Source organism: Dermacentor albipictus, chromosome 6, assembly GCF_038994185.2.
Source record: "Dermacentor albipictus isolate Rhodes 1998 colony chromosome 6, USDA_Dalb.pri_finalv2, whole genome shotgun sequence".
In the NCBI taxonomy this organism is placed as follows: Eukaryota; Metazoa; Arthropoda; class Arachnida; order Ixodida; family Ixodidae; genus Dermacentor; species Dermacentor albipictus.
The window spans coordinates 97,820,133-97,846,364 of NC_091826.1; the positions used below are offsets into that span (position 1 = coordinate 97,820,133).

The following is a 26,232-nucleotide window of genomic DNA, read 5'->3' on the forward strand; positions in this document are numbered from 1 at the left end:
ATGATGGCGCCTCAAGACGAGGGAAACCGGCTTTACGAGAATCGGGGACAAAGCAGGGTCACACGGTCACTACAAAACTGTGCTTACAGTTGGCAAATGTGAAACTTTCATTGAATTGCTCTGGTCGCATAGATTCGAATACGTTTGTTCAATCGGCACATTTTTGTTATTGGCATATCTTCTACTATCCGTAAAAAAGCGTTTCTGTTTATGTGCCAATAATATTTACGTTTCAGGCACTATTCATGGCTACCATATCCTGTATTTCAATCTATATTCTGTTTCAAAACAGTCTAAAGAGAATTATCGGAACTATAACTGTCAGTGACTTTCTGTGGCAGCACAGCCAAAGCTACGCACACTCTCTCCGAGGCGCGGAGCTTCTGCTCTTCTGTTACTAGGCCAAGTAGTGCCGACGTTCTGCAGGTGTTTACAGGAACAGAAAAGAGAAAAAAATGGATAACTTAAAGCCAGAAAACTCGGAATGTCCGAATGCAAATATTTGTTTCTAAACGAGATGTTTATGTTGATATGAAAGAAATCTTGACCAACAACATATAAATAGTAGGTGTTACGGTTTTGTTTTACTATACGTAGGTTTCAGTGGCTTACGTTCACCGACTACATGCAGATACGCAATCAAATAGGTGTACTACGGTTCAATAGCAGTCACTGCGCTATCATGGAATGTTGCCACCTCGTATAAGATGCTCCTAGGGCCTACTTTTGTGATTTACTGGCAATACATGTATTTGGTACAGTGCATTCTGGCATGCAGGATTGTTTAAATGAACTCTGTTGGTGAACTCTTTGATGCAACTTTAAAGATTCCTGCTCATACAAAACGATTTGTATTGCGGAGCCCGCACCGTAGGGCTCACGTGCACAGATTATTAAGAATATACCATTCTCCAACAGGTTTCCTCAAGTTGTACAAAACAGCCTGTCCTAATTCATATTAATTCGCCTCACTAGTCTACAGTGGCACCTTCATATTAAACAGTAATTTCATAAAAGGCCTATAGGCTTATAACATCACACCACACTACTACTCGACCGCCGAATTTTCTTGTGCAAGTGGCCATCACGCCTTAGCCCAATTAATCGCGATAACCTTCCGTTTCACTTCAAACTGTTTTTCTATATCACAACCTGCCCCGATCTCTACAACTACGTTGCACGTGAAAGGGTTTTTAAAGATGACATGAGAATACAATTTCCTTGTTTCCGCGTCGCACAGGCAATACTGGAGTGTGCATAGAATACAGCTTTTGTAACGCTCACTTTGCCGATTATGCTATATTTTGTGACGCTATTACTGTTTTGTACTAAGGTTCGCGTTCCACACCGTTTGCTTTCCACCCCCATTCCACCCCCTTCCATCTCTTTCCAAGTCATTTCCACCTTGACTTGTCAACCTGCCGTACGTTTGTTGAATGTAAACTGTTCTTGCTTATAGTTTGCTAAAAAATTTATTTTCATTTTCTGAGTGTTCAGCCACAGCACTTTGTCCTATATATATTTTGTACCATGTGTAATTACATTTTTGTGGCATTTTTTGCTCAATTCTTTTTTGATGTACGTACATAGGGGGCCGTGCAAAGTAAGAATATTCCAATCTGTTTTTATACTAATCTGCAACCATCGAGCGGTAACCCGCAGCGTAGTTTGAAAAGCACAATGAAACGTGCTGCTCCTTTAAAGCAGGTCACGTTTTTGCTTTCATATCGAATATCTTTGAAGAAACCAAGTTGCACATTCAAAAAAGACATACACGGGGAAAGGAGACGGCGAGGCAAAGAGCGCAAACTATCAGCTGGTTTTATATGTGTGAAGGTGCCTTATATATTCAGAACTGCAGGAAATGAAAGGATGAGGTGAATGGGCGGGGGAGAGTACAAAAAACCTAAGTCAACTTGTAGTCAGCAACAGCTGCGCAGTAATGTTTTTTCCTTTTGGTACAATTTCACAGAAGTGTCGCGAACACATTTATCGTCGCCTTCCTTTATGTGGTAGGCCTCCAGAAGCTCAGGCGAAGTTTTATTTTTACTTTTGCCTATAATTTTTTATGTTCTGAAGCAAAGGCACGCATCCACTGCATGTAAGGCAATGAGCGGGCAAGTTCACTCCTTCTTTATTCGGAATTGAACGGGCATGATTCCCTGTGCGTTCATTCACACAATGGCTTGCTTGACCCATGTAGACGTCTCCGCACTTGAGTGGGATTTCATATACCACGCCTGTGGCACATTTCAAACATGTTTCACTATGCTTTACGCTGCATATACTGCCTCGAGCTCGTTGGCTACAGAGTCTCGGGCACAAGCCTGCGAGTTTCTGTGGAGCAGAAAAAACGACAGGGGTGTCATGCCTCTTCGCCACCTTTATTATGTTCTGCGCAGCTGTGTGCATATATGGCACAACCGTAGTCTTCTTTTTTGGCTTTTCCCTCTTTTGATCTTCCTCAGCAGATCCTCAGACAGTCACAGTTGATATGACGTCGCAGGGGAGGACGGATGGAAGTAACCTTTCAGTTTGATTCTTGAAGCTTATGCGCATTACATGCGGGCATGACTTGGTAAGTGCAAATTCCAGGCACTAGCTAGCTATTGCTCTCTTGACTGCCTTCGAATGCAGAGAGTCATATGACAGTAGCTTTTTCTTTGCTCGTAGAGCGTAGTGCCTGCAGATATGTTGCAAGCCAAACTTCAGATTAATATTGTCACGTGGTGGTGACGAAGAACACAGTAGCAATACTGTGAACAACAAAACTAACTTTTATTGGGCGAACCTGTGCCCATATAACAGGCTACACTTATAGCACAACAATAGCGGCGAATACGGTCGGGATGGTTGAAAATCTGATCCGCGGGTCAAGCGCGTCGGCTTTTATACATAAATCGACGAATGTTCCAGACTAATCGTTGCGACCCGCGTGCCTTTCACAAAGTTCTACGCCATTCGCGTCAGCCGATGAAATCAGATAACACAAGGTTCGGCGATAACAGTGAGCGGATAGAAGTATCGTTAACTTTCCAGAAACTTCGGATACATGGAGGCGCGTCCCGCGCTGTGCGATAACATTTGTTAAGCAGCGAAACGTGGTCGCCCGATAAAGATAAGAACACGTGTCAATACCCCCCTCTTATAAAGCTTCAACCCGATGCTGCAAACAAACGAAAGTAATAAAGAAAAGCAATCGTAGCACAGAAAACAACAAAATAAGGAAGTTAGTTAGCGCCCGTAGAAGGGTTTAAGGTACACCACGTGGACCACTTCAGATCGTGCGCGGCGCCGTTGTGAATGCGAAATGCGGTCTGGCACGACCTCATAGTCCAGTGCGCCAATACGTCGGATGACCTTGTAGAGTCCGCAATAGCGTCGCAGTAGTTTCTCACTGATTCCTCGTCGGCCTATCGGGGTCCATACCCAAACACGGGCGCCGGGCTGGTACTCGACGAAGCCTCGTCGGAGGTTGTAGTGTCGGCTGTCGGTCCTCTGCTGGTTCTTGATCCGCAGGCGGACGAGCTGTCGGACTTCTTCGTCGTGCTGTAGATAGGTAGCGACGTCAAGATTCTCCTCGTCAGTGACGTGCGGCAGCATGGCGTCGAGTGTCGTCGTCGGGTTCCTGCCGTAAACCAACTTGAATGGCGTGATCTGTGCTGTTTCTTGCACCGCCGTATTGTAAGCGACTGTTACGTACGGGAGGACCGCATCCCACGTCTTGTGCTCGACGTCGACGTACATTGCTAGCATGTCGGCTAGGGTCTTGTTCAGACGCTCCGTCAGATCATTCGTCTGCGGATAATAGGCAGTTGTCCTCCTGTGACCTGTCTGGCTGTATTGCAAAATGGCTTGCGTGAGCTATGCTGTAAAAACCGTTCCTCTGTCGGTCATGAGGACTTCTGGAGCATCATGTCGCAGCAGGATGTTCCCGACGGAAAATTTCGCCACTGCCACTGCCTTTCGGTAGAGCTTTAGTTTCAGCGAAGCGGATGAGATAGTCCGTCGCCACGACGATCGACTTATTTCAGGATGTTGACGTCGGAAACGGCCCCAACAAATCCATCCCAATCTGCTGGAATGGTCGACGAGGAGGTCGGATCGAATGTAATAATCCTGCAGGCCTTGTCAGTGGTGTCTTTCGTCGTTGACAATCTCGGCATGTCTTGCCGTAACGGGCGACGTCGGTGGTCAGACGCAGCCAGTAATACCTTTCCTGTATCCTCGACAACGTCCGAGAGAATCCGAGGTGTCCAGTGGTTGGATCGTAGTGTGGGGCATGCAGTACTTCTGGACGCAACGCTGATGGTACAACAAGAAGGTAGCTGGCGGGGACTGCTGAGAATTTTTTGACGAGCAGGTTGTTTTGTAGCGTGAACGAAAACAATCCGCGCTTAAATGCCCTAGGGATAACTTCGGTGTTCCCTTTAAATACTCGACGAGGCCTTTTAGTTCCGGGTCTGCTCACTGCTGTTTAGTGACGTCTTCCGCGCCTATTATTCTAAGGAAGGCGTCGTTGTCCTCGTCGCCTTGCGGCGGGCGATCGATGGGGGCGCGTGATAAGCAGTCGGCGTCAGAGTGTTTTCTTCCGGACTTGTATATTACGGTGACGTCAAATTCTTGCAGTCTGAGGCTCCACCGTGCCAGTCGTCCTGAAGGGTCCTTTAAGTTTACTAGCCATCACAACGCGTGATGGTCGCTGACGACTTTGAATGGCCTGCCACAGAGGTAAGGGCGGAATTTCGCTGGAGCCCAAATGATGGCGAGGCATTCCTTTTCAGTCGTGGAATAATTGCCTTCCGCTTTTGACAGCGAGCGGCTAGCATAAGATATCACCCTTGAAGACCGTCTTTCCTCTGGACTTGGACGGCACCGAGGGCTAGGCTACTGGCATCAGTGTGGATTTCAGTATCGGCGTCCTCGTCGAAGTGTGCAATACCGGCGGTGACTGCATGCGTCGTTTGAGTTCTTGAAATGCGTCGGCCTGCGGTGTTTCCCACTTGAACTCGACATCACATTTCGTTAGATGTGTTAGTGGCTCCGGGATGCGTGAAAAGTCCTTGACAAACCGCCTATAGTAGGCACACATCCCAAGGAATCTGCGCACTGCCTTCTTGTCGATTGGCTGCGGGAACTTTGCAATGGTAGCTGTCTTCTGCGGGTCGGGACGCACTCCAGATTTGCCGATGACGTGGCCTACGAATAGAAGCTCTTCGTAAGAGAAGCGACACTTTTCCGGCTTCAGAGTGAGCCCTGATGATTTGATGGCCTCTAATACTGTCGCAAGCCGCTGAAGGCGATCGTCGAAATTTCCGGCAAGGACGACGACGTCATCCAAGTAAACAAGACAGGTTTGCGACTTCAATCCTGCTAAAACCGTGTCCATCACGTGCTGGAACGTTGCAGGCGCCGAGCACAGTCCAAATGGCATAACCTTGAACTCATAGAAGCCGTCTGGCGTGATGAAGGTGGTCTTTTCGCGATCGCTTTCGTCGACTTCTATTTGTCAGTAGCCAGACTTGAGGTCCGTCGATGAGAACTATTTAGCGTTGCAGAGCCGATCAAATGCGTGGTCTATCCGCGGGAGGGGGTATGCGTCTTTCTTCTTGATTTTGTTCAGTCGAAGATAATCGGCGCAGAAACGTAGGGTTCCGTCCTTTTTCTTCACTAAAACAACTGGAGGCGCCCACGGACTTATCGACGGCTTGATAATGTCGTCGTGGAGCATTTCGTCGACTTGTTTCTTAATAGCGTCACGTTCTCGCCTCGAAACCCGGTAAGGGCTCTGGTCACGGTGGTCACCTTCGACGACGCCTTCTACGTCAGCGAGCATTTCGGTGCCGACCGAAATAACAATGGTGGAGCGAGGCGGGATGCTCACTTGATCTTCGAGCACACTCAAGGCGTGGTGACTACGTGAGCTTTTGGAGGCCTACCACATAAAGGAAAACGACGACAAATGTGTTAGCGACACTTCTGTGGAATTGTAGCAAAAAGAAAAGATTTTTCTTCGCCGTTGTTGTTGATTACAAGTTGACTTAGCTTTTCTTGACGCTCCCCAGCCCATTCTCCTCATTCTTTCGTTGGCTGTGGTTCTGCATATATAAGGCACCTTCGCACAAATAAAACCAGTTGATAGTTCGCGCTCTTTCCGCTTCCGTCGCTTCTTCCTGTGGTTGTATTTTTGAATGTGCAACTTCGTTGTTCATAGCCATGCTAGTAACAAGTTCTTCTGAAAATCCAACAGCATTGCGTACATTGAGCAGATTTACTTATCAAATTGGCTGACAAAAATTCGGGAGGATGCTCAAGTGGGGAGGAGTTCGATGGGGCGAAGCCAGAACAGTGAAAGTAGATAACTGGCTGAAGTAGAACTGGCTCGTGGAACCGGCATGGCAGAAGCGGTGCCGCTCACGTTTTTCTTGCTGCTTTTGGAGGCTCATGTCATCTCTGCTTTGAAGCAGCCTTTTGGCGACGCCGTTTCATGTACGTCAACTACGAGTTCACCCTTTTGGTCTGGGATGTGCGTTGATGGATCAGCGAATGGAACTTCGTCTGCTGCTCATGACGACGAATCGACAAGCATAGCCGCTGACTTCGGCCGATGTACCGTGCCGATCAAGGAACACTGGTGCAGTGAACGCCTTATTGTCAGCCTACATATACCGGGATCTGGCAGTCACCCAGAGGGGCGTGGAACCGGCATGGCAGAAGCGGTGCCGCTCACGTTTTTCTTGCTGCTTTTGCAGGTTAGTAATCCGAACTTGCATTGCTTTCGCACGCATTTTGTTTTGCCGGTTCCACCCCAAATGTTGTTTGCTTGCCTGAAAACTCACTCGCAAGTGAAAGATTATTCGCGTCATCGCTTTCGATTATTGCGTCGTATTTCCTTTTATCTGCTGCTGCTACTTTTAAGTGGCGACGTTGAGCTTAAAGGGAAGCTGAAAGGTTTTCCAGAAAAAATGAGTGAACATTTGTACATAATGGTTTTCGACCCTCCGAATTCGAATATCGTATCGAAATTGAGCGAAAGAAAGCGCAAATACATTTTATTTCGACGAAAAGTGCAGCAGCGGACACGCCCAGCTCGCGCGTCTTGTTTCCGCCTGTGATTGGTCGGGCGACTCGTGACGTCAACTTTAGCGACCGACCGCTGCCGCTCCACATGAAACGCGGTGCCAGGTAGTTTGGTGCCGTAATGGAAAATTAAGAGGTAATAGAAAATTTAGAGACTACGTTTTTCTGAAGAGTTCGGCGTAGCTCCCTACATGTACGAGCCGATTGCAAAGAGCCGGCCTCTCGAACAAGCAAACGATGCTGGTGCGAGCAGTGCTTTCGACGAGAACGAAAGCGAAAGCGAACGGAAGTCTTGGGATCTCCTCGTGTTGGAAATGCTCTTTGGTGAGTATGTTTTTTGCAAAGCGATCTAGTGATCTCGCCGATCTTTCGCCGATCTAGTGAGCTCGTTTCCGGTCAAGCAACTGCAGTGTTGTGTTCCTGCATGCCTCCTCGTGGAACGTAAGCGGGGATGCGATCGTCGGCATTTGTGCGCTGTCCAAAGCTGTCGGCAACCTACAAAGACGGTTCAAACACGTGAAAAGCTTCCCGGTTCATGCAGTACGTGTAGTGACCTTCACCTGTGCGCCATCCGCACACTACTCGTAACCGAAGTCGTAAAGGCGGCGAATTCCGTCGGCTACGTGGGACGGTCGGTTTCTCGCTGTGCGCGAGAGACGGGGGGAGTGTAGCGTCCTGGCGTGCGCCGGCTTTCCAGCACATGCAAACTCTACATTTGCACTGCGTTATGGTAGCAGCGTGCAGGCTGTTTTACAACACACGTACAAATAGAAAATTCGCGGCGCTTTGCGACGAAACCTGCGTCGAGGGCGGGAAATAAACATGCACCTTCCGTTCAGCGTGCTAACATAAAGGAGCTCGCAGTAAATCAAAATCCAGGTTTGGGCGAGTTCGTGTATTCATAAAGCCTTCCAACACCAGTTATCATCAGTCAGTCCGCACTCGTGCCGTCTTTGTTTTCGTTGCTCCGATCTTTTCGCGCTGCGTTTAGAAAGCCTGCTGGTGGAAATTCTGGTGATAATCGTCGTCACGGAAGTGGTTGGAGCACAGCAGTGTTGTTCTTGAGGGCTTGAAATTCTTTCGCTTTACAGCAGCCTCCCACTTCCTTAAAAGCGTCTTGTCTTGTGGGAAGCAATGGAAGACATCGTCGCGGCCGCTGGTGTTCGTGCAACCGTAGGCTGCACAGAAAGACGGCATGATCGGCCCACCACATCAGTTGATGCTGCGCACCTTGACCACCACTCTACATACACACAGACACACCAACAAAGAAATGCAGGGTCGATCGAAGCAGATTATGACGGCACGCACGCAGAAACAAGCACGGTCAGGCACGGTCGCGCAGGCTGCGAAGGAGCAAAACACTAAAGTTGACGTCACAACACCGCGGTTTCCGGTCTCCGCTCGCATCGTCAGCGTCAGCAGCAGCGCGCGGTATTCGACGGGGGGCGGAGCTACAGCGCAATTTCAACCGACGATTACGTCGCTCCTATTTGAAAAAAAAAAACCCAAATTTTACCTACATGGTTTATAAGGTTCCCGCATCCGTATATGAGCGTCTTATTGAATTCGACAGACTCTTCAGCTTCCCTTTAACCCTGGCCCGACCACTGCCGAAACTCTGCAGAGGCTCCTCGATGGTCAAGATAGCATTAAGGCCAAGTTAAATGCAATAGAACTAACCCAAGTTGAAAGTAAACGCGCTATGAGTGATCTCAGAGCCCGTGTAGCGTCTATAGAATCTAAAATATCTAGTATTGACCAAATTAACTGCGCAATTAACGAATGTAAGAAACAATGTGAAGAACACCAGCGTACGCTGGGTTCAGTTATGGCGAAGGTAGACTATCTTGAGAACCAGGGGAGGCGTTGTAATTTGCTTTTTCTCGGTGTAGAAGATACAAAACCAAATGAGTCAAGTGAGGACTCTGGAATATGTGTAATTGATGTGTGCAAATCAAAATTGGGTATCCAATCAGTGAATATGGCAAATGCTCACAGGCTAGGCAAATTCAAGAATGGTAGCAATCGTCCTTTAATAGCGACTTTCGCTTCCTACGTTGAAAAACAAAATGTTTTAAAAAGTGCTTATAAATTAAAAGGAAACAATGTCAGTATTTCAGAGGACTTTTCTGAGGATGTACGTAGAAAGAGAAAGCATCTATGGCAGTTCGCGAAATCGCGACAACAAAGTGACGACAAGATCAGTCTTAAGTACGACACTGTTATTATAAATGGTCAGAAGTACTTGTTTGATGATAATACAAAGGAGGTGGTACCAGTAATAAAGGATAAAGCAGATGCTACAAAGGGAGTAGAACCGGTCGGATGATGGCGTCGGCATAATGCAACGCATATTTTCTTTCTTGTAATTAGCTGCCGAAGCATTAGGAACAAGGTTGATGAATTTGCATCTCTAGTTGATATGGTAAAGCCGTCTATTATTCTCGGTACTGAATCATGGTTAGCAAATGAAGTTGCTGATGGTGAAGTATTCTCAGATCGATTTAAGTGTTATAGAAAAGACAGAGACATGCATGGTGGAGGTGTATTTATTCTTGTGGATTCCAAAATTTCTTCTTCTCAGATAAATGCTGGCACCGATGAATGTGAGGCTGTATGGTGCAGACTGACGCTTAATAATAGCAAAGCTTTAACTGTGTGTTCATTCTACCGCCCGCCTGATTCATCCGTTGATCTCATCCGTTGAAGGCAGTTCTTTTTCTGTGTGTGTTTAGTAGATTGTCTGATGAGTGCGAAAATCATGACAAAGCAATAAAATGTCTGAAAATTTATTGCAGTTCCAGAATCAAATGTGACAGCATGATAGTACAATCAATGACTATTAGTACAATGAAAGCGAAATAATTCCATAAATTGGATGCAAACAAGCAAACCAGTTTGACAGGAAATTTAAGCATTTTGCAAGCTTCAGTACAGTTGAAAATCTACAAGTGTAGCCAAGACTGAAATTGAGTGGCTCAAAACATGAGCTATTGGGCAGTCCTTGCACGCATTAGAACAGGCCACATTTGTTTTTGCATGTAAACGAGCATGCTACAAAAAATTATGCAAAGGAGGCCAGACAGCACCAATGACCTAGAACATAACGAAAGTGCCTTTGAATACCTATGCTATTTCTAATAGACATCTACGTACAACTTATTCTCTCACGTAACACGCAGCTGCAAAGAAAAAGAAGCATAGGTAGTACCACCCACTCTGAATCAATTTCCTTAGCACTGTTTCCTTAGCAATTCAAGCTTTCCGGCTAGAGAACATGACAAGTTCACAGCAAAATGGGCATAATGTGATAACAGCAGACAAACAGGTGATATCTCAGGCTGAAGTTAATTCAACAAGGGGACTAGTCGTCGGCAGGGAAAGAAAATCCAAGCAGACAATTCCAGCTCACACTTACATGCTACACAGATCTCACTACGTAGGTTCTTCTTGTGATGCCCCATGACCTAAGTAAGCATCAAAGAGGTTCATTAAAGAGTGGCACATGTGCAGTGGCACATATGCAGTGGCACACACCCAGTGTACATACACAAGTCTGTGTCAAAAAAGTTCATTGAAGAGCTGCATCTACCCAGTGGCCCCAAGTGCTCGTAGTAGCCCCAGGGGCACGTACTGAATTTCCACAAATATAAGGATTTTTTTCAAATTTTCTGGCCTCAGAAGACGCCTCGCATAATATAACCGACATAGACGCAAACAACAAGATCGCTCATAGAAATCGGTGTCAGCAACCTGCCAAACTCCCCTACTTCTACACACCTTGCTATGCTAACTAAACCCCCATGTTGAGCATTTAAACTTACCGCACCCTCTCTATGCACTCACTCATTTTGCTGGATATCCATGCAGTGGAGAAAAGTGAACTCTATAAATACTGCCACGGAAAACGGTTGTTACCCTAACGAAGAAGTTTACTTCTCAAAAAAATTTCCCCACCTGATATAACACTTGTTCTACCTCTGCTGATAACCTTCAGCTGAATATTGCGTATCACACAAAGCAGCAATTCAACTATAATTTTTAGTTTTATAATGAAACACAAATTTCTATGGGATGTGAAAGAAAATATAATACAGGAACCCTTAACAGTATCCATAAGTGTAAAATTTTTACACAGGCAAAGAGGCAAACACATAGCCACCAGGGCACACATAAGGCGTCATTACAAACATTATCTCTGCAAAAAGCCCTAACAGCCCGACAACAGATGGTGTTGCATGGAGCCATGCATGCATTTTAAAAAAAGATAGGTATTTTGTATTTTTTTCTTCCGCAAGATCAAGGCAGGCAGGCTGTGATGCTGTGCAAACAGTGGTGGCCTTCAAAAGGGAAGGAATCCACACAAAAAGCCATGGTACTGTTGAGATGGCAGTGCATGATAGAGAGCATTCTAAAAAACGAAACGTAAATAAATTATGTACTTATTGTATTGCAAATTGACACCACATAAATATTTAAACATAGCATCACGAATTATTCGACAGCGCTGAGGCATTCAATGCTACCACGCCAAGTGTATCTTGGCCACCTCAGATTTTAGGAAAAATTACAGCCCATTGCACAGCTGCAGATTGGATGAAGTGGAGAGTATGACGAAAGCCCGTCTGGTCGGGATGATGCATACTAAAAGGAAGACGTCCACACATCGACCAAAAATGGTTCATAAGGCTCCCGTGGGGAAGCCAAAACGTAAATAACTACTTTAAATCATTTTGGTCAGTGTCTGGACCTCTCCCTTTTAAGTTCCAGAATGCGCACACAGAATAATTTGCGGACATTTCACATCGTGTGAGCACCGTTATCTTGTAGGCTAAGGTTGACACATCACGGCACTGACAAAGCTAAAAGAAGTGTTTCTATGAATGACCACAAGGCTTTCCAGTATGTTTCATTATGCGACTGGGCCATTAATGTAATGTTTATTATCTGCGAAGAGTATCTTCTTATTCTGACTTCATTAGGTATAATAGACCTTTCAGCAATTTCTGAAAAGTATTTCCGTCCAGCTAGGGTGGTTTATAGGTGCAAATAACCAATTTAGGAACCCCTATCTTGTAGTGAAGAAAAAGCTTAGAATAAAGAAACCTATAGCTGCACTGATTAAAGGTTTCTGAAATTTTGAATCATCTCTTTATATCTGCAGACGCTATTTAATTAGGTATTAGGATGCCTTGTAGCACTGACAATGAAAGGAAATCATGGCAACACATTACAAAACTAACAAAATGAATGTGTTCTTGGCAATATATAGTGTTTTATTATACACAGATTATACAAAACACCAGCAGTAATGCGCATAGCTTCAGAGTGCACACAGTTCTCCAACATAATAAATACAGGTCAACATCATAAAGCAACACATAGGTAGTAGGGTTTTCCTTTCACATTGGCCTAAAAACCAATCACATGAGTATTCAGCCATAATATAAAGAGCACCTGCTTGCATGAATTCAAGGAACTTTCAGATGTGCAAAATTGTTTAGGAGCTTTTAAGCAATGGGCATGACACTACTATAATGGGTAATTTGTTGCCTGTAAAAGTGGTAAATCAGGTGAACTGCTCGTTGTCCTTCCGGTTAAGGATATTGCAGAAAATGTGAGGACAAGAAGATTATAGGAGCTATTTGGAACCTATGAATGTTAAGAAAGAAGATAATATGCGATATTACCATGCTGACAGACAGTCAGATAAAAGGTGGTACAAAGAAAATATTATACATAGATTACACAGATGCAAGCATTCTGCTTCTTTATTGCCGCAAAACTCGGCAGGTACAGAAGTGCTTCATCCCCAATACATTCACTATGGAGTTCTTTAGAGGATGCATCAGATTTGCAAGCTACAAGTGGTTTGGGTATTTCAGAGACAGACATCTGGCTTGTAAATGCAAGAGCATGACCAAATACTGCAAATGCTTCAGAAAAATGCTTTCACGGTAAGGGAAATGACAAAAACAAGAATGTGTAGGAAAAGACCAAACTGCCCCAAATTATAATTTTAGCAGTATAAGATTTTATGAAACATAATTACATTTCTAAGACAAAACAAAACCAACATGATATGCAGAGAATGGGTGCTGGATATCAAGCGACCTCACAAAACAATAATTACATACATAAAAACGACACATTCGCAGGAAATTTCACAATACACGACATATAAACTATGTGATTCATGATGCACCCATGCCATACATCATATTCTTCAAGTAACCAACTTATTCAGGATCCCAGTGGCAGGTTTGTTAATGCAGTTATTGGTTTCTTGGATGGAAAAGACCTTGTATACAAATCTGCACTTCCCTGCCTTATATTTCCAAAGTACGTGTGTACAGTCAAATTTTGACACAGTTTGGCATCTTTTGCAATGTTTTGTAAGATATCCAGATGCTATTACCACCTACATATGTGCACAATGCTCCTGCAGCCTGCCATTACCATAAATCCTGGTCTATCCTACGTAATATCCCAGTCACACGAGCACTTTCAAAGTCCTTTGAACCAAAGATCCTTTACCTCAAGGGAGAATGTGCACTGTCACACAGGCACAGCAAAGGAGCCCTACTCGAAGGGAGCTTTGAGTCAAAGGAGTGCGCGTTCATCCTTTGAAACATCAAGGGAATACTCTCGAGCCTAGAGGGCGTCTGGCAGCAGGAGAAATAATCTCTAAAAATATGGAAGTTCAATTTCTGCCTCTTCAGAACGAGATTATAAGTACTGAATACTGTTACTAACGTACTAAACACTTTCGGGACACCCGCAATCTCCATCATGAAAGCGCCGGTACAGCAACGCCGGCACGGCGTGCCGTCAGCAGCAACATTGACACAACACGGGTGCCACATGCGATTTGGTTCTTTGGTTAGTGGCTGCTAGGCATCCCATTCTCTTTGACTTATTTCTGTTCATCTTCTTTCCTTGTCACTTTTATTTTGTAGTTCTTTACCGCGTTTCCATGTACCTACCACTGCCTAGCCACAACGAACGAAACAAAGCAGCTGAAGCAAAGGCAACAAATAATCGACGCCAACGTGTGGTGTACGAAGCGATATACATGGTGGCCATCATTACAATCAATACATCTGTATGTGGTAAAGTAATGCCTTTACTACTTGTGCATATTGTTTTGATGTTTCTATGTATTAGGAAAAATAAATGTTGCAGAAAAAAATGTGACAAATTTATTATAAGACGCATTGGGACATATTTTTTTATTACTTTCGAGGTGATGGCAGCGCCAAGGATACGTTGCGGTTTCTGTTAAAAGGTTCAACGGAGACTAACTGGAGACCATGTAGCACCGACATATATACCTTGAACTAATGTCCCTTTGAAAGCTCAATGCTCCTTAACTTCAAAGACTTTTGGCATGCTCGTGTGACTGGAGTATAACAATTGCTGCTGAAGGCATTAAAGGCACTCAAAGGTGCCTCAAAGACAGGCTGAGCATACTGCGCAGGTTAGCGTGTTAGCAATTCCTGAAAAACTTGCAGGACATTGTAAAAGATGTCAATACATGGCAAAATACAACAGCACAAAATACTCACAAAATTTAAAGCTAAAAGTGCACACTGATATATAAGGGCCTTCCCAGACAAACCGATAAATGCAATAGAACACCTTCTATTGAAATCTCGAATAGAAAATTGATTACCTGAAAAAGATGTATGCTACACGCAAAATAGAATGAGTGATGTATCTTATATGTCACGTATAGTCAAATTTTGCTGAAAATATGAGCCTTTCATGCATGCATATAATTGCACTCATGTGCTAAAACATGTTCATGTGCAGTGCTCATCCTGTGCATTTCATGTGTTTCATCTTACAGTGTAGTAAATATGTTTCCTAATGCCAGTAACCAACTCTCCCAGCTTTCAGCAATACTATGCAAGATTATTTATTCTTAGAAGTATGATAGCATGAAAAAACAAGCATAGAAACCTATCAACAGGACTAGCATCAACTACAAGCTGATTTTGCTCCTGGACGAAAATGAGTAGTAGTAACCGTAGTCATTACCAATGTTTGAATGAGGGAGTGGGTGAACCCAGAACTCACTCGAAGAATAACTACAGTAGCCACATGGCTGAACATTTGAGCCGTCGGTGTTTCCCTATCTTCCAGCACATGAGGTTAGTTGCAAAGAGCCCTGACAGAGCTGAAAGGGAAGTGATTGTGGTTTTCCACATTAGCATTTTCCACATTAGCAAACAAAGACTGACATGCTGTCGGAAAATAATCGCCATCTCTCATCAAAACAAGAACCCTGGGAGTGTTAGGCAGCGTTACCACTCACAGACCTTGGCGGCGGACGTGGAGCATCCTTTCTGCCGCAGGCATCACGAGAACGTGATCTTTTTTGGGTGAAAGCAACCAGTCAATAAACCCACGCATGCAACCTGAAGGCATCCATGTTATCGGATTCGAGACTCTCGTTATGGAATAAATGAGAAGAGCGTTAACCGAGGGGCCAAATTTTTATTAGTCATATCATAAGAAGCCAAAAAACACTGACACGAAAGACAACATAGGGGAAATTACTTGAGCTTAATAAATGATATAACGAAATGACAAATAATCGAAATGAAAGTGGATGAAAAAACAACTTGCCACAGGTGGGAGACGATCCCACAAGTTCAATTTCTTTTTTTTGGGGTGGGGGCAACAAATGAACACATAAATTACTAATGACTGATCTATCATGCAAGTGATGTTTGCCTATCTCAGTAGTCTATCTAAAGACAGAAAATTAGGCTCAGGTATTTTTATCTCTAAAAGCAAAGACAAGCTTTTATACGGCAACCTATCAACTTGGAACGCACAGTAGTAGTTCAGCTTCTATTGCATGTAGCTGTTGAGCACGAGTCAAGTAAAAATTAATGCAAAAGTATTAGTGTTCCATGCTCTTATTGCACGAAAAAGGGACACTAAAGGAAATAATGAGTTAAGTGAGATTGAAGGTTAGCCTTTTGTAATGACAAATTTATTATTTATAGCAAGAACAGAGCTTTTCTAAGCAAGAAAATTAGAGAACTGGAAATTCAAAGGGCACCAACTAATAAATTGAACGAAATTCTGTAGTTTTATGTGCCAAAACCATAATATGATTATGAGGCATGATGTACGAGGGAATCTGGATTAATTTTGACCCTCTCGGTTACTTTACTGTGTATACAATGCACAGCACACATATGTTTTTGCATTTCACACCCATCAAAATGCAGCTGCCACATCTACAATTTGATCATCCATGCTCAGGCTCGGCAGCGAAATATCAAACAGCCCAACTCAGAGCCCATACTTGTCAGCAACCTTCTGCAGTGGGTGCGTCACTTGGTGCTCAAGAGACAGTACTTCCAGCTGCTTCAGCTGCTTTACAGTGTGTGCACTGCTGGTTTTTTGCTGTTTTAAAGCCCATAAAGCCCAACTGCAACAAAAGTTAGGGCTGCATAAGAAATGATTCAAACAGCGTAAATACAAAACAGCATTCTAGCATTCTTGACACCGAGACTGAAATGAATGCCACAATTACCAGTAACTGGCAGTGAGGCGTGACTCCGAATGCAGGGCTCCTTAGTGTGGCCTACGAGATAAGGGACCCCCTGCAGCTGCCTGCAGTGTGATAAAACCTGGAGGCGATGAGGACTCTCGTCATAGCCACTAACCACCCGGTTCTTGCGTCGTCTGCTAATACAGTACTAAAAGAATATCAAAAAGAATATTTCTTCCAGCCCCGCAGCTTTGCCAAGATCTCTGCAGTAGTATTTACTACTCATTTATTACCAATATAGCCAAAGTGAAACTTCATTGCATTTGGAATTTAAGCTTTTGCAGTAGGGGTTTTGAGATGTGATAATCACAATGACCCTGTGCTTTGTGACATTACATCACTAGATATTTGACAACGCCGTGGTTCTAAGTGTTTTAGATACATCGATATCTTAATTATTTTACAACCAAACACTAATATGACACATGAGAATACAGTAGATAACATTTGAAATGTTTTTATAGGTACAGAAAAGGACTAACCTTGACACGTGAGGCACGCATGGCGAGAGCATTGTAAGTAAGGATCCCACTTGTTTTTAAATAAATAATTTTTCACCTTGGTCGGTGTCGGCTCTGTTTTTCCCCTGACTCTTCCTAACCGGACAAGACTTCGGTGAGGGCCAGTAAAACTGAGCCTGATAAATAATACGCGGCTGGAGTACAGCCCAAACAAGATTACTGGCTATTTCGGTACAATCTTCTTCACATTTAGAAGCAATCCTTCATATCAGGTGGAACGTTGACACTGGTGTCTTCTTCATTTTGCCTAGCCAATTTCATCTTGTTCTGGATAGGCGAACATCGAGACCAAGGATCCGTACTTCGATTTCTTGTAACAAGGACCAGTGCCGGTAGCCAGGAATATTTTGGTGCGCGTGTAGGTGGGGGGGGGGGGGGTCGAGGAGGGCAAGGGGCAGGTGAGCATTGTCTGCACATCGTCTTATGCAAGGTAAACAGAAATTTTGGGTTCGGGGGCAAGGAGTTACGTTCCCGGTGTAGAGCATGCTGCAAGGAAATGCTGGTCTAGCCTGGTGTGGTTGGAAACGCCTCTCTCAAGCTAATTGCCAAGAATTGTTAGAAAGCTATATTGTGGCTCCTTTTCCTTGCAGCAAGGTATGTATTGTCCAAAATGAGTGCTGCACGAATGATGGATGTCGCTGCACCTATTGCTGCCTGCAAATGTGAGCCACCATTCAGGAGCACAGCAGCACTGGGCGGTAGTGCTAGTAAATTGACATAATTAGCAAGGCTTCATTATGTGTACACTGGGGTAAAATGTCATTTTTGATTAAAATGGCTGTGACATATGAGTAGGCTTTGTTTGTTGTGGCCATTATCTGGCTTGCGGACACCCCCTGGATGGGCTGTATTATTTTTGCATCCCTCTGACAACAAACATTTGCTTGTGAGTACTTCTTGCTACCTTTATTATTTATTTTTTCTTGATACTCAGATCCCCGTCTTTGCAATATGGCCTCTGGCTGTTTATGTTCTTAGGAATGCAGACTTGTATGATGTTAACATATCTGAAAAGAAACAGTATATACACAATGAATACTAGAATTATAGAAAGCCACTGCTGTGAAATTATTGGTCAATCTCGGAAAGGCTCAGCTGAATTGGCCACAATGAATAATTTCCTGAAGATATAAAAGCTGCTTTTGTGAATAAATTTTCTAAGAAAAATAAAGCAATATGCGTGTCATGTTTGACGAGAATTCACAATTACCTGAAACACATTGTCGCAGCCTAGTAGAAGACGGGAAAGCCGGCGTAGAGGACGTATGGAAGCACTGTATCAGAGCAGTCAACGCGACGCCGTTGTCATTTCTGTTTTTCCACTCGCGCGCTACTTCAGAGTCATTCTCATCGCCTGGCACATACCTGCGGCTACCATATGGGATGTGGCATTTGGCCGCCCCCCCCCCCCCCCCTTGAAAAGAAGAGGCATCGTCCCGATGCACCAACGTCCGAAGGCTGTGCACAGACGGTGCAAAGTTGAGGTCATGAGGCAATGTATGGCTTCATACGAAGCACATGCACAACCTCGGGCAGATGCCGCCGGCGTTTGGAGCAGTTATGGCTGTGGGGGACAACTTCATAATTAACATCGCTGATGCGGCGCAGAACTGTGTACGGGCCGAAGTATCTTCGCAGGAGCTTTTCAGACAGCCCCCGCCGACGAATCGGAGTCCAGACCCACACCTGGTCACCGTCGTTGTACGTGACGGGTCTGTGTCTGAGATCGTAGTGTCGGGCATCGTATTCCTGTTGTTCCTTGATTCGCAAATGCGCAAGCTCCCTGGCTTCCTCTGCGCGTTGCGTAAACTCCTCGGCACCAGTCTCGTCGTCACCGCACTCGTGCGGCAGCATTGCGTCCAACATTGTTGTCACTTCGCGTCCGTAAATGAGGTTGAAAAGCGTCACGCGTGTTGTTTCTTGCGGAGCCGTGTTATACGCAAATGTAACATATGGTAAAATCTCGTCCCAGTTCTTGTGGTCGACGTCGATGTACATACTCATCATGGCTGCCAGAGTCTTATTGATACGTTCTGTCAGCCCATTGGTTTGGGGATGATAAGCCGTGGTCTTTCGGTCAGCGGTACCACTTAGTCGCAACACGGTATCCAGAAGCGCAGCCGTGAACGCAGATCCTCTGTCTATGACCACTGCGGGAGCGCCATGCCTTAGGACGACGGCTTCGACAAAAAATCGCGCTGCTTCGGCTGCTGTTCCACGTTGGATAGCACCTGTTTCGGCGTATCGCGTAAGATAATCCGTGACAACTATTATCCATCTATTTCCGGTAGTAGACAGTGGAAACGGACCTAAAAGGTCCATGCCAATTTGTTCGTACGGCGCTTGCGGTATCGGAACAGGATGCAGCAGTCCAGCTGGCTTGCCGGGTAGGGCTTTGCGGCGCTGGCAATCCAGGCATGTCTGTGTGTAACGTGTGTAATGTTTCACGATCGACGCAAGTCTCGGCCAATAGTACTTTAGCCTAATTCTTGCCAATGTTCGAGGGTAGCCCAAGTTACCAGCACTCCGCTCGTTGTGACAGGCATGTAGGACTTCGTCGCGAAGAGATGCGGGAATGACGAGTAGGTAGCTGCTGCCACTAGGTGAAAAGTTCTTTTTATACAGAACGTCGTTGCGTCAGCAGAATGAAGGCAGCCCTCTGTCGAATAACCTCGGCACGCTGCCTGTTCTTCCCTCTAAGTAATCAAAAAGAGTAACCAGTTCTGCGTCCTCGCGTTGGTGGCGTGAAACGGCGACAGTATCTAGCACGCCTAGAAAAGCCGTGTCATCATCGTCGTGCACTGCAGTCTGAACAGGAGACCGAGAAAGGCAGTCGGCGTCGGTGTGTCGTTTCCCTGATTTGTAGACAACCGTGAAGTCGAACTCTTGGAGACGACGACTGCAGCGCACTAGCCGACCTGCTGGATCTTATACATTAGTCAGCCAGCAAAGTGCATGATGATCACTGACAACAGTGAAACACCGACCATACTAATACGGCCAAAATTTCAGGACGGCCCACACCAGTGCGAGACATTCTTTTTCTGTAGTGGAGTAGATTGCCTCCGTCCTTGATAGCGTCCTGCTGGCGTAAGCAATCACTCTTTCGGTGCCGTCCTGCCGCTGTACAAGCACTGCGCCGAGGCTGACATTACTAGCGTCGGTATGAAGATTCGTAGGAGCGTCGTCATCAAAGTGGTGCGAGCACGAGAGGCGTCTGTAGCCGTTGCCGTAGGTCGTGACATGCCCGTTGCTGGTCTTCACTCCATACGAAGAGGACATCTTCTCTGGTTAGATGCGTTAATGACCATGCGATGCACGAAAAGTCCGCAACAAAGCGTCGGTAGTAGGCGCAAAGGCCCACAAAACGTCGCACGGCCTTTTTATCTGATGGCGTTGGGAAATTAGCAACGGCAGAGATCTTATCAGGGTCAGGTCAGACACCTTCATGACTGACAACATGACCGAGAAATTGAAGTTCTTCAAAGCCAAAATGGCACTTTTCAGGTTTCATAGTTAGACCAGCTGAGCGTATTGCTTCAAAGACCGTCTTTAGTCTCCGTAAGTGTTCCTCGAACGTGACGGAGAAAACAATCACGTCGTCGAGCTACACAAGACAGGTTTGTCATTTGAGGCCTGAGAGTACCATGTCCATTAGTCGCTGAAACGTTGCTGGTGCAGAACACATACCGAAGGGGAGCACCTGAAATTCATAAAGTCCATCGGGCGTCAGAAAAGCGGTCTTCTCACGGTCTCTCTCATTAACTTCTATTTGCCAGTAGCCGCTTTTCAAGTCCATCGACGAAAAGTAACGTGCGTTTTGTAGCCTGTCCAGTGAATCATTGATACGCGGCAGCGGATAAACGTCTTTCTTTGTGATCTGGTTGAGTTTTCCATAGTCGACGCAGAAGCGCAGGCTACCGTCCTTCTTTTTCACCAACACGACAGGCGATGCCCAAGGACTTTTAGATGGCCGAATAACCACGTCCTCAAGCATCGTCTTCATTTGCGTTTGTATCGCCTCGCGCTCTTTCGGTGCCACACGATAAGGATTCTGCCGAATTGGTCTGGCGTCGGCTTCGGTGACAGTACGGTGCTTAGTGAGCGGCGTCTGGCTGACTCGGGACGTAGACGAAAAGCAGCTCTTAAACTCATCGATGAGCTCAAGAAGGCTGTTACTTTCGACGGGTGACAAGGTGGGACTGATATCAACCACAGGGGCAGCATGGCCACGGTGGCCATCGCGTGCACCACTGAGAGACAGTCTTGTATTGAGGTAAATTCATCGGAGTAAGCAACAACCGTGCCTCTTTCAATGCGTCGACGTTCCCTGGTAAATTCGTCAGCAGGAGTTCAGCACGCCCGTCATGTACGTTAATTATGGCTCTGGCGATGGAAACGCCTTGACTTAGTTCCAGTGCGTCGATGTGTTCAGCGACACCATTCCCGGTGTTCAAGTTGTCGCAGATAAAAGGTACGAGGGCACAGCTTCGCGGCGGAAGCCTGACATCGTCGTCGGCGATACGGAAGCGGGGTGGCTGGTGCTCCGCCGTGTCGACGTCGTCTGAGCTCGTAGAAAATGTGACGACGAGGTCACGGACATTAATCGCTGCACCGTACTCTCACGAAATCCATACCCAATATAAGTTCCTTGCAGTATTGAAAGAGAACGGCGAGGGTGGCGACGAAGGTTTCACCGGCGATTACTATCCTGCTTTGCCTTTTCCGATCGGCGTCATCAACTGGCACCGGCAGTTCTGATGTTGGGCCCGGTCCACGGCGTCTTCACTTTTCTCAACCTGTCGGCCAGCTTTTGACATATTATCGAAAAATGCGAACCAGTATCGACGAGCGCGGCCACTTGGTGGCCGTCAATGAAAACGACAAGATCGGCGCTGACGGCATCGGTTACAGGGGGTGCGGTTGGAGACGTCGAAGTTTTAGAGTCGTCGGTTGTCGGTGATGGGGCTCTTGGAAAGCTAGACGGTTTGCAACCTCACCCCCGGAGGCCGCTGCTTCTAGTTTCCCCGGTGCGGGCTAGGGGACCTGCCCCTAGAGGCGTCAGAAAAATCGGCGCGCGTCAGTGGGGTATAACGAGACGGAGAAGGGGAACGTGATCGAGGCGTCGCTGAACCTTCCGGCCGAAAGTTTGTAGAATTTTCGTCGCAGGTGCGTGCAGCCTCAAACACAGGGTAATTGCAGTTGGGAAACGTTGGATACCCGGCTGCGCGGTAGTGGCACGTGCGGTAAACATGTCCTGCTTCGCCGCAATGAAATCACAGCGGCCGGCGGTCAGCGGTGCGCCACAAATCTGTCTTTCAAAACGGGTAGCCCACAGGGGATTCGCCGTAAGACCGACGCGCAGCGATCGGCTGGCGGCGATACGGCATAGCTGGCGCAGCTGTGACTGGCGAAAATATGGTGCCGGAGGTGGCGGTGCTGACTGCGTCATAGTGGTCGATGGTGTCAGCAGCATCGAAGTCGCGGGACATCCATATGGTCGCCGCGGGTATGTGCAAGGTGATGAGAACGACGCTGAAGTAGCGCGCGAGTGGAAAAACAGAAATGACAACGACGTCGCGCTGACTGCTCTGATAAAGTGCTTCCATACGTCCTCTACGCCGGCTTTCCCGTCTTCTACTAGGCTGGGACACTGGCGGAGGTGCGGGGTAGGATTGCCTCATGCTCGGCACCCCTTCGCGGAGCCATACCTCGAAAACGGAATCACCTTCGTTCATCGAAACTCCTGTTCACCAGTACAGTCGCCGCCTGCTAGGCCTGACGCCCGAGTTCAACCCTCTGCGGGACCCTGCGGGAACGCGTCTACCTACTTCCGCCATGGCTACTGCAACTCCATCGCAGGTGACGCTTCAGAATCCTAAGATAGCAGAAAGTTTTCATGGCGACGCTTTTGAAGATGTCCAAGATTGGCTGGACCAATTTGAGCGTGTCGCCAGTTATAATGACTGGGGCTCCCAGCAAAAGCTGTCTAATGTCTATTTCGTGCTTCAAGACAGTGCGCGGACGTGGTTTGTGAACGGGGAGAGAAGTTTGAACACATGGGATGCCTTCCGCACCCAGCTGCTAGACATGTTCACTAGTACCGACAGAAAAGACGCTGCGCAGCGCCTACTCGAATCCCGTATTCAAAAACCAAACGAGAGCGTAGCCATGTATGCAGAAGATATGACCCGCCTTTTCCGCAGAGCAGACCCTGAGGTGGCCGAAGAAAAGAAGTTACGCTATCTCTTGCGCGGAGTGAAGGAGGAACTGTTTGCCAGACTCGTGAGGAACCCACCGAGGACAGTGGTCGAATTCACCAAGGAGGCTACCGCTATAGAACGGGCACTAAAGGAATGGTACCACCAATATAATCGCGCGAACTCGCCGGTGAATGCTTCAATTCTACCTGTGAGCTACGGCACGTCTCTGCGTGAAGTCATCCGGGAGATTGTGCGAGAGGAGATCCGGCAGCTCGGGATTTCTCCTATGGCACCAGCGGTGGCTTCTGTCGCTCATATCGTTCGGGAGGAAGTTCGACAGGCCTTTTCGTCCCCCGACCGGCAGGCGGTGCCGCGACGACTAACCTACGCGGAAGCTGTCTGTCGTCCACCTCCCGCGACTATATTCGCTTTGAGAATTAGTCCCAGGTGCCACAAGCACACCTAATGCAGAAGCTTGAAAGCAATACAGTGACAGCCACACACCTCTACCACGTTGAATAAAAAAAATCCCAGGCGGTAGCACACTACTCACAGAGTTAAAAAAATAAACACATGTTGTCATTTGTTGAAATTGCTCTTTATTTTTAAAAGTTCAATTGAGAACAACATACTGTAGAGTGTATTAATGTTTATGTTGGTTTCCATATTATGTGCCCCTCTGTGGCAACAAAATGCTGCACATACACAATCAGTCATGCATGCCCTCCTACAAAGAGTGCATTTTCTGAATGGAAATTGAGTGAATCAAGTGACATGTGGCTCATTTGCAGTTGCAGGTAAACTTGATGGCTGATAGCACTAAGGGCAAGTAATAGAAGTATAAACGTTATTTCTCTTACTGGTTTGGGCAGTCGGTGCGTCCCTCAGTCCAGGGCTCCACTGATCTCTGTGGTTTGCTGGTATTGATCGAGAAGAGCTCTCTGGCTCTCTGCATCTTCACTAGCAAGCCAAACATCCAAGTGTCTGTTACTTGGCACTTGCGCCGTAAGCGGTGAATTGGAATTTGGAGGCTGTAGTTTATACTTTCATGTTACGTGGGCAAGAGTTGGCAGCTCCCCAGACCAAGAGCAGGTAGTTTCATAGAATGCAGGGTGTATCTTACTGAGTATTTGTAGGTGTAGATATGTGTTAGTCTGTACACAGTGCCAATCGCTGGCCTGTTCTTCCATAAGCTTGGAGTGTGGGTGGTCGTATTTTTGTCTCTCTTTTTCCTGGTTTTCGAAGGTGTCGTGTGGGTCAATGGGTGTTGCTTGAAAGGACTGACTAGTGCTCGGATGCTTACTGCTCGAGCAGTTCAGTCCGCCCTTTCATTTACCTCGAGTCCAGAGTGCGCCGGGCACCAAATTACCACCTCGTGCGATTCTGTGAAATTTGCGTGAGATGGTACCCGTCATGCACGAACAGCATGCTGCCTTAGAGTCCATCATGGCCAATGCAGATTTTTCTTTTGCTTCTGCATCTCGAAAGGCCAGTGCTATGGTTGCTGCCTCCACGGCGCTGGTTAAAGAGTTTTGAATGGAGGTTGTCATCCCTGTGGACCGATTGAAGGCCACTATTGTTAATTTGTCCGTTGCCACTCTACATGCATCTGTGTAGTATGTGTCTGGATTTCTTTCACATTTCTTTTGTAAAGCCTTTGATTGCGCTTTTCTTCTGCTTTGGTGGTGTTCTGTACTCGTATTCTTTGGGATTGGTTAAACTAGAATTTTCTCTCTTGTTTGTCTGGGTAGCAAAACTGTTTTTTCTCAGCCATACAGATATCAATCAGGGGATATCCCACCTTTTGTAACAGTGCCTTTCCTTGTTTTGTAGAATCCAGATGTACTCTCTGAGGCATGACCACATGCCGTGTCATGTTCTTCATATGTGTTGTGTATAGCAAGCCTCCACCTTTTTGGCACTTGTGTTTTTGGGAGCCCTAGCTGCCCTAAAGATGGAGCTCACTTTAGACATTTCAGCCTTATTTAGTTGTTGAAAGCGGAGGCTAGGACACCCTGCTAATAATTATAGCTTGCACAAGTCTGACTGCCTCCGCTTCTTTGAAACCTCTTTGTTGTTTTGTGACTCCATGGATCATTTGTGCCACACTTCTTGTTCTTTGTTTTAATGTTTGTAGCATGTGTGATGCCCTGCTGTTGTCTTGGTACAAAACCTCAGAATACATTCTGGTATGTGGAAACCAAGGGCAAGAAACAAGGAAAAACAATTGAAATTGGCTAGGTGGTTTCTTTTGATGCAGTGAAACGTAACTCAAGTCCAAGTATGCATTCACACAACATCTGCACATGAACACGTTCCTAAAATACATCAAAGCCTGACCAAGCGAACAAATTCGCAGGCCTCTTTGAATTTATTCCATTTATCCTTTTCAGCACTGGTCAAACGTGCAATACATTACTATGAAAACGCAGTTAGTGTCTGTATAGAGAAAAAAATTTGTAGGCTGTAACTGCCTGAAACTCTGATTTCTAATGCACAAACATTTGTGCATAGACAATTTGGTACAAAGAAGTGCTGGTACAGATTTCCCAGTGAAAATACATGCAGTTTGTAGCACATTTCACAAAGCTGATAAAATGAACATAATTGTGTCCACGTACACCCTGCGTGCCTCCATTTAACACAGAAACAGGCTGGCTGTTCGCATTGTTAATGCTGCATAGCAGTAATTTGCCGCCTTAAAAATAACGTTGTTGTGACACGAATTGCTCCTAGTTGAAAAAGACAACATGAATTCCTGTCGCAACTAAAGAAATTTCTGTCATGACTACACAGAAGTACGACAGGAGTTCCTGATGTTCATGTAGTTGCGACAGACATTTCTGACACT

The 26,232-nt window shown here is 46.0% G+C and overlaps 2 protein-coding genes across 4 annotated transcripts in view; one reads left to right on the top strand and one right to left on the bottom strand.

The window, feature by feature from the left end:
• LOC139061299 (calcium-activated chloride channel regulator 1-like) overlaps nucleotides 1-26,232 on the top strand; it is a 332,028-nt gene that overhangs the window by 52,347 nt on the left and 253,449 nt on the right. Inside the window, exon 3 of one of the 3 annotated variants that reach the window (XM_070541076.1) lies at nucleotides 2,472-2,578. The exons of the other annotated variants lie outside the window; for them this stretch is intronic. The gene's annotated coding sequence lies outside the window, so the exon portion shown is untranslated. The remainder of the gene's footprint in view (nucleotides 1-2,471; nucleotides 2,579-26,232) is intronic. 3 annotated transcript variants of the gene reach the window in all.
• LOC139047077 (uncharacterized) lies at nucleotides 3,235-3,756 on the bottom strand. The gene has a single exon (XM_070521026.1). The coding sequence runs from the start codon at nucleotides 3,754-3,756 to the stop codon at nucleotides 3,235-3,237; it is 522 nt and encodes a 173-aa protein (XP_070377127.1).